The 9690-nt window shown below is 26.9% G+C and overlaps 1 protein-coding gene across 2 annotated transcripts; it reads left to right on the top strand.

Annotated features, from left to right (window-relative positions):
* Positions 1 to 1101: 1101 nt before the first annotated feature.
* On the top strand, positions 1102 to 9690 carry LOC122526838 (putative epidermal cell surface receptor). Of its 2 annotated transcripts, none has more exons than XM_043650409.1 (7): positions 1102 to 1224; positions 1953 to 2208; positions 3611 to 3708; positions 6328 to 6447; positions 7062 to 7208; positions 8388 to 8444; positions 9409 to 9690. In XM_043650409.1, exons 1-7 carry the CDS (start codon positions 1131 to 1133, stop codon positions 9579 to 9581), a joined length of 945 nt encoding a protein of 314 aa, XP_043506344.1. In that variant the 5' UTR covers positions 1102 to 1130; the 3' UTR covers positions 9582 to 9690. The 2 variants fall into 2 exon arrangements, with proteins under 2 accessions (XP_043506344.1, XP_043506345.1); XM_043650410.1 differs by having other exon boundaries at positions 1968 to 2208.

The following is a 9690-nucleotide window of genomic DNA, read 5'->3' on the forward strand; positions in this document are numbered from 1 at the left end:
TTGCGGTTTCTGAAAATGTAATTAAAATACTAGAACTTCGGTAAATTTTAAGTAAATTAATATTATAGTATTTTAAACATTATATTATTTACATTTAATTAAAATTTTTTTGTAGTTTTTGAAAATGTAATTAAAATATTAGAATTTCGGTAAATTTTAAATAAATTAATATTATAATATTTTAAACATTATATTATATTACATTTAATTAGAATTTTTTTTGTAGTTTTTGAAAATGTAATTAAAATATTAGAACTTCGGTAAATTTTAAGTAAATTAATATCATAGTATTTTAAACATTATATTATATTAACATTTAATTATATTTATATAATTTACTAATAATAATAATTATATTATATTTAATTACATTCATGTAATTTATTAATAATTATTATTATATTATATTTAATTATATTATAGTATTTTAAAATATTTAAGAAAGTAAATTTTATCCGTGTAAATCAAAGGACGGATGTATTTTTTTATCTTTGAAACTAAATTTTCCAAAAATGTGTGAATATTCATAGTCTAATTATAACTGTGCAAGACTTGTTGTTCATTCTATTACTTTTTGTCAAATAAATTTGCGTTACGGATTACTTGAAATCATCGACATATTCTTTCCTACTAAAAATATTGAAACAACTTGAAAAAGTAGATTTTTTTAAAAATCATCATCTTGTAAAAGAATTATTACTTCCATGCTACGATCATCATCGTACAAAGTTTCTTTATATCTCTCAAAATAGATGTTCACGGTGAGCAAGTTGTTGCTCTACCCTCTCAATAATTACTATAATAAAAATGTATAAAATATACAAAGTAAAATAAAGTAACTAAAAGTAAAGTAACTGTTATGATATTCGGTTCAATTTCATTTCATAAATTTCTACATAGACCATATATTCCTTCAAATATATAATTTAATAATTCAATAAAATTCTCACTTTTTTCTTTAATATCTCACGACGCATTTTAATTTTACATTCATTAAGAAGCACGCCGATCTGAGCACTCCCTACTCTCTTTTCACGACTCGTGCTATTCATGGTATTTACTCGCGGTGGAGGCTACGTATAAAAGACGAGAGAGGATCGTGTCAGTAGAATACGTGTGCTGAGTTGACGATGACAGGCCTCGGTAAGAGTTCGTGTTCAAGCGTTCAAAAATGTGTTTTACTGATATTTTTATTGTTAGTGGCTGTCCATGTAATAGGACAAGGTGAGAAGTTTATTCGAAAAGAATTACTTTCCATTTAATACCACGGGTTATTAATTTTACATAACTCTGGTGTGTGTGTGTGTGTGTGTGTGTGTGTGTCAACAAATAAAATTTTCACGCTTGTTTGATACCTAGAAAACTTAATAATTAATTATTCTTAATTAAGTAACTTAATAATTAATTATTCTTAATTAAATAACTTAATAATTAATTATTCTTAATTAAAATATATATACATATATAATAATTAATTATATATGTATATATATAAAATTACGTTTTGTTAATTATTCTTAATTAAGATATATACAGTGGGGTGCAAAATTGAGTCAAAAGTTTATTTACATGTTTTTTATTTAACAATAAAAAATATTTCTCTTAAAAATTTTTATCATTGACTCAATTTTGCATCCCACTGTATATACATATATAATAATTAGGATAAACAACGTTCTATTAAAAAGATCTATTATCCTATTGTTATATATAATTAAATTTATTAAATGTTGTTTCTTCACCAGTGAATTAAAACAATATTAAAATATAATTTTCTCCTTAAAGGACATAAAGTTCTTTAGCTGTATTTTCCTCTTATTCTTCTATTGTTCTGTTAATCGCATGCGTCACTCGGCGCTCATGTTCTGTTCGCTTCGCTGCTTTTCGTTTTCGTAAATTGAAAAAAAAATTTCGTAAATTTCTCGCGATTATTTCGCTCATTTTGGGTTCAGAACTGGTTTCTAAAGAGAACTGCGATAAAACAAAGTGTCCCGGTCCATTGAGACACTATAAGGGGCTCGGTTGTACACCTATCTACGCGAATCCCAATGACTGTTGCGCGAAGGCATACGAGTGCAGTCACCTGGACAATTTGTCACCGAATAAATGCTACGTGAATGGTCACGAGTACAATATCGGGCAGATGCTGAAGCCCGAGGACAGTAATCGTTGTGACTTGAATTGCACGTGTACACACTACGACGATGGGTAAATAAGCTTCATTGATTATAACTACTATTAACAATAGTTTGACACATACTCGTAAATTCAAATTAAATCCTACCAAGACTCGTATAATTTTATTCAGAAAATATAATGGATATCATTTTTATCATTTGTTAAGCAATTCCGAAAATTCATAGCGTTTTTTACAGTACACTGTTACTGTATATTTCATCGTTAATAAATATAGTCTAGAAAATAGCTATATTGAAGATTATTAAATAAATTAACAATAAAGCATTCTTTTAAGTAACTTAATCTATTAGGTTTATCATTTTAAGTGTTTTATTATTTTATTATTCTTTACCGTAATTTTATTATTTTATCATTTTAGTGTTATATATTGTTTTATTATTATTATTATATATTATTTTATCATTTTATTGTTATATCATTATTTTTTATTTTCGTGTATCTCGGGACACAAATTAATTTTTTCTTCGTTTTTTCTTCTTTCTTTGTTTGACACATACTCGTAAATTCAAATTAAATCCTACACCCAAGATTCGTATTATAATTTTATTCAGAAAATAATGGGTATCATTCTTATCATTTGTTAAGCAATAGCATAGCGTTTTTTATAGTATACTGTTACTGTATATTTCATCGTTAATAAATATAGTGTAGAAAATAGCTATATTGAAGATTATTAAATAAATTAACAATAAAGCAGTCTTTTAAGTAACTTAATCTATTAGGTTTATCATTTTAAGTGTTTTATTATTTTATTATTCTTAACCGTAATTTTATTATTTTATCATTTTAGTGTTATATATTGTTTTATTATTATTATATATTATTTTATCATTGTTATATCATTATTTTTTATTTTCGTGTACCTCGGGACACAACTTAATTTTTTCTTAAATACTTGTTTATTGTTTTCAAATATATTTTTAGGTTGAAAATATAATTGAACAATGAAGAGATCATTAGAAAATGTTATTTGACATGATTAAAGCTCTACTAATTCATAAGAGGAATGTACTATTTGTTAAAACTTGAAACGAAATATTTAATAATCTTTTTAAATATTTAAAAGATAAATTTTAATTATCTTTCGCAGAACTAGTTATAATAACAATAAATTTTATCATAGGTTATTCAAAATTTGCCATTTGGTTTTTAATATAACCAAAATAAGAAATTATTTTTAAATATTGCAATAATAATTTCGTTTTGCAATTTTTAATTATTTTAATGAGGAATATAATTAAAGAATGTATATTAAATATACATACATGATATATTAATAGAAAAAGAAATTAATTTTACTGAATTAAAATACATCTTAATAAAGCCAATCAATTTTACATAATCCAATGCAATTTGATTGCTCAAAGTATATAAAATTAATTTAAAAAAAACGTTTTCATTGTGCGAACAGTGCCGGTTTCAATTGTTCGGGTGTGGAATATTGTCTACAAGAACAAAGTTGTCTGGAAAGAAAAATGCGTGGTCTTTGCTGTCGAGATCCAACTTGTGGTGAGTCAATAAATTAAAACTGTGATAAAATTAAATAATTTATATCGACATAATCAAAACATCTATATTTCTTATAGATTAAATCATAATTTTAAAAGTAGATACATGTAACTCAGTTTATATGCAAATGAAGCAAAATCTTTTTTTCTTTGAACAGTTCATTAGTATTTCACCATTAAACTGTCAACTGTTTGTTCAAATTTAAATTTTCATAGAATGAATGGAATTTGCGTAAAAAAAAAAAATCATTTTACGTTCCAAATATTACAGAGAATATTATGTTTTGAAAGATTTGTACAAAATAATAAATATCAACGGAATGTAATAGGATCAATTTTTTTTAGAAATGGTTTTCGATTCAAAAACCAAAATTAACTTCACCGAGACGTATCTTGACTTCTGATAAAAAGTTTTCCATCAAACGCAAGTATTCGAAAATATTGAAAAATATTGCAACATCCGAGACATGACGTATTATTGCATTTGTTTAAAATATAGTTAGTAGATATAAATAATGTAATTACTTGTCCTGATTTAGAAATTTACTTTTTTTAGGAATTAATCGTAAAATTGAATCAGCAAAAAGAAAATATTATTCTGGTTTAATATGAGATGGAATAATTGTAGGATTTGCAACTTTAAAATTATCTGGATCTCCTAATAAATAAGGATTTTGTAATAAATATAAAATTTATTATTTATATTAATAAATATAAAAATTAATAAAATAAAAAAATTGTAATTAAATCCTTAATTACAAAATATGGATGAAAAATGATTATTTTTTGAATGAATTGGATGATTCAGAAATATATAAAATTGTTAAATATAAAAATATATACTAAAGTTATAATAATTAGTGGTAGTAAAAATAAAATGAAATGAAAAAAATCGATTTAAAGTTTAATTATTAATAGAAAATCTTCCTCAAATTCATTCTACAATTACTTGAGTAGGCGATTGTTAAGGACGCGAAATGGTGTGTCGATCACTTTGATTATATCACTTGGTGTCAAAAGATCACCAACTAATGTGGGAACGAACAATTCTGACTTGAGTTGACGATGGATTCATTACTCAAGAAGTCTGGTTGCTTCCGTTTGATTCAGACAGCTAGTTTGAAGAATTAAGCTAACGACGGCTAAGTTCGATTTTTTTAGCTCAATAATGACTCAACACTGGCTGAAAATGATTTTAATTGACTGAGTAATCACGGACTTGTCCTACTACTGATCCTGGACTACACTGACTGCTAATTGAGTTGACTAATTAAACTGATGAATGATTTCTGAAAATTAAGTTAACTGACTCAAGTGAGTGATCAATGAATGCTAACTTCATTGCTGAAATGCTAACTGATTATGACTATGTGACTAATTCATTGATCGAATGATCACTAATTTGACTATTGATCTCTAATTACACTGACTGCTAATTGAGGTGACTGATTAAACTGATGAATGATTTCTAACAATTAAGTTAACTGACTGAAGTGAGTGATCAATGAATACTAACTTCATTGCTGAAATGCTAACCGACTGATTATGACTGTATGACCAATTCATTGATCGAATGATCACTGATTTGACTATTGATCTGTAACAGTGACTGCTAATTGAGTTGACTGATTAAACTGATGAATTTTTTCTGACAATTAAGTTAACTGACTGAACTGAGTGATTAATGAATGCTAACTGACTGATTATGACTGTGTGACTAATTTACTGATTGAATGATCACGGACTTGACTATTGATCCCAAATTACACTGACTGCTACCTCAGATGAACTGACTCACATACTGTTTTCTGACAACTGAATTAACTGATTGAACTGAGTGACCATTGATTTCACTGTCTGAATATGATTCTCGTGACTCACTGATTTGATTCATTGACTATGGATCCTTGATACTATTTACTAACTGAGTTACATTAGATGCTATCTAACTGATCATTAACAACTGATAACTAAACTCCTTAGTGTCCTCTTATGAGGAAATCTTCGATTTCCCCTCCAAACAAACTCTGAAAAATCGTGGAATATATCAAGAAAAACCAGAAGATATGGGAAAGAATTTTTCAGAGTTACTCGTTGCCACTCTCTGAGACTCGCGTTGAATGTCAGGTGTGGGGAATAATTCCATCATATTCTCGTTGCCTGCATGATACTTCCGCTTGGTTTATGACATGGCAATTACTGTTGTGCGGTAGGAACATCTCACACTTGAAACTAACTAAGATTACGGAGAATAAATTCTACGGTTCTAAATTCTTCAAATTATCCGCGCCTGATGAATGTGAAGGCTGGTAAATCTCTAATCCGACAAACTAACTCTGAAGCACGTCCATGTCATAAATGTACATTGGCCTTAACAGCGATTTTAATTAAACCTGCGAACATGAAAGATTTCTACGTTTCGACCGTAAACTTTTTGCCAGAGAAAGCTATTTTCTTCACTTGCAATATTGGAATTCGTAAAATCTTCTAACATGGGTGGAGTTTATTGTTTTCAATAGCAAAATTGGATTGAAAAATTAATGTAAAAGCCAATACGTAGCCAATACGAAACCAAGAACGTAAAAGCTGATAAAATTTAATGACGATTGCGTTTCTTTAGACCTGACAGAAATAGAGAAACAAGTTTGCAACGTTGATGGCGAAGTTTATCAAGGTGGAGAGACTTTCAGTCCAAAATCTAATCCAAAATTGGAGTGTTATTGCATGCCTGGATATACAGGTATAGTATATTATAAAAAAATTACATTATTAATTCTCGCACGGTGGATGTTATTCATTCGGATTCATTCGCAAGAAGAAGTTGCAATTTATGATAACGAAAGTGACATATTTTTGTTCGTTTATCAATGGATTCTTTTTTTCATTATGTAGTCATTAAAAATAGATGAATGTCTATAAATGCATGGAGGGCTCAGAAACGAATTAGAAATAATTTATATCATGTCAGTTGATCATAATAATATGGTCATTATAAAATGATTATTACAATATTATATCTAAATCGTTTTTAAATATATTTTTAATGGAATATGACTTCTAAACTCCTTGTATAATATTTATTGTCACAATTCATAAAATATATTTACTCAATTCTACGTTGCAATAATATACTAAACATATTTACTATATTTGTCTTCGTGCCTTAAAAAGAAGGGAAATACAATTATTATTTATAATTATTAATTATGGGCTTTTAATTATTTAATTATGAGCGAGCTCTTACGAAATAAATTCAGCATCCACCAAGTGTAGGTCAAATTATAATAGAATGGAATATCTTTAGAATAGCTCCACAATTAATTTGACAATGGGTAATATAAATTGTTCGTTTAGGTGAAAATATCGAGCCCTTCTGCGAAGAACTGAAACGTGAGACTTGCTCTCCTCTGTTTGAACAAGCTGCTCAAATTCGTCAAAAGTGTGCACCTGTGTATTATTTCCAGGATCCGCATGATTCTTGCGCTTTTGTTTATAGATGCCGTAAGTGAAAAACCCTGTGTTCTTTGGATCATCTTAATCCTTTTTTTAACTGGTTCGCGGACCATAACGAGTGACCGAACCGTATACAATAATTCGTCGCTTTCTTTTTCTTTCGAACTCGTCGGTATGATATCACTGGATAGAAATTATTACGAAGCAATAAACTTATCATCTGTTTTGCCTGAGTTACATGTAAATATACTTAAAACTGAGAAAATGTTGCAATCTGGGACGTCATTCCAGCGCAAGAAGTTAAATAAACGTTACTGGAAAGAGAATACTGATGGAATATAAGAAACCATTTTCAATTTCACGATGGAATTAACTTATGAGTGACGAAGGTATTTTAAATTTTTTCGCGTACCGATACTAAGAACGAAGTTCAATAATTCGAAGTACTTTTTCAAAAGAATATAATTCTATGTTACATGCTAGAGTTATGTAACTGAACAGTATTAAATATTGAAATAAATTGGCGATCTTCTTAATTTCAAAATTTACATCAACATGCGATTTAATATAAAAACAAGTGGTTGTTCTATTCGAAAATTGCATGAACTTTTGCCCTCTTATTAGTTGGGATGTTGAACAATAAATAACATAAACGGGTTCTAGGGCTTACTTCATAAACGATAGGTTATAATAATATAAGGGATTGTGAATAATAATATAATAATATAAGGGATTGTGAATAATAACATAATAATATAAGGGACTGTGAATAATAATATAATAATATAAGGGGTTGTGAATAATAATACAATACTATGAAGGAATGTGAATAATAATATAAGAAAATAAGGGATTGTGAATAATAATATAATAATATAAAGGAATGTGAATAATAATATAATAATATAAAGGATTGTCAATAATAATATAAGGGATTACTATGAAGAAATGAATAATAATATAACAATATAAGGGATTGTGAATAATAATATAATAATATAAAGGAATGTGAATATAATAATATAAGGGATCGTGAATAATGATACAATAATATAAAGGATTGTAAATAAAAATATAATAACGTAATAAGTAAATTTCTCTTGTAATGTCAGTTTTTAGACAAGGATTTATCGTTGACCTTGACCTACTTGGACAATTAGTTTAGATATTGTATTAATTTTCTCTAAAAAAATGCATTTTAAAAAATTAACTTCGTTTTCTTTACAGCGGTCGAAAGTGACATCGTTGTTCAAAAGGAGAGAGTCACATCGGATTCTAAGAAAGGTACGTGGTATAGTGAGGAGTGTTTTAATAATAGTATAATTTTTTATATTTCCTTATTCAAAATTCTCAGATTGACATTAATGGGGTTTATTGTTTCCATATTTTATTATTATTAATCTGCTTACAGAAGATTATGTTATGTTTATAATATTATAATATTATATTATATAACAGATTGTTATTAATCTGCTTATAATCAATTTGTTTTTCATATTAAGTTTTATGTGGAATTTTATGGTAAAACTTTTTGCATAGTTCCTTTAAACAAATATTTTATTATACTCATATATTATATTTTCATTATTAAAAGTACAGAAATCGGATAATTTTCTGGTTTTCTTCAATTTCGATCATTAAATACTTTTTCTTTACTTGATTTCTTTTCTCTAATTCTTTCAGAATTATAACGTGAAAAATTATTCAAAATATTAATTACAACGTATACGTTTCTCGAACACTCTCATTCCTTATATTTCATTGAAATACATCATATGCTAGTGTTTTTCATTAGTAATTATTACAGAAACAAAATATACGAAATCTATTATTTTGATGAACTTGATAGTTACAATAATAACCACTAAACGAAATTCATTCAAATATAATAATATATTAATAATAAAACTTGTTTCAAAAATTATAAAATTTTTCAAAAATTTTGAAAAGTTATAAAAAATATATTATATAATAATAACAATAATAATAAATATTGTATAATATAATAATAAATATTATAAAAGTTTTCACCAAATAATTTCATACTGTTAACCAATAAACTTTGCGTAGAAAAGACTGCAATAATATGCAAACCAATAAATATCAATTTATAGATATAGTTATACATATTTATAGAAACAAAAATAGTTTAATTAATTTCAAAGTATCAGTGACTGATCTATCATTGTAAATTCTCCTAGAAAACAAGGTAGTTAATGATGGTAATTCTATCACATTGATTTTGCAGGAAACAAAACGTGCCAGTATGGTAATCTTACGCTGAATATAGGCGACGAGTTGAATCAAGTACAAACTGACATTTTCTCTGCCAATGTAAAATGTGTGTGCGAGGTGCCTCCGATTGTCACATGCCAGAGAAAACAAGAAGCTACTCAATTGTCATCAAAAGAAAGGTTCTAATAATCTCTGTTTAATTCGACCATTCCTTAACCATTTGAATTCGATTTGTCTGTTTTTGAATGTTGTTGCAAGTCCAGTTGTATTTATTTTAAGGTAAATTAGGTAAATT

This window comes from Frieseomelitta varia, unplaced genomic scaffold (assembly GCF_011392965.1).
Source record: "Frieseomelitta varia isolate USP_RPSP 00005682 unplaced genomic scaffold, Fvar_1.2 scaffold_198, whole genome shotgun sequence".
Classification (NCBI taxonomy): domain Eukaryota; kingdom Metazoa; phylum Arthropoda; class Insecta; order Hymenoptera; family Apidae; genus Frieseomelitta; species Frieseomelitta varia.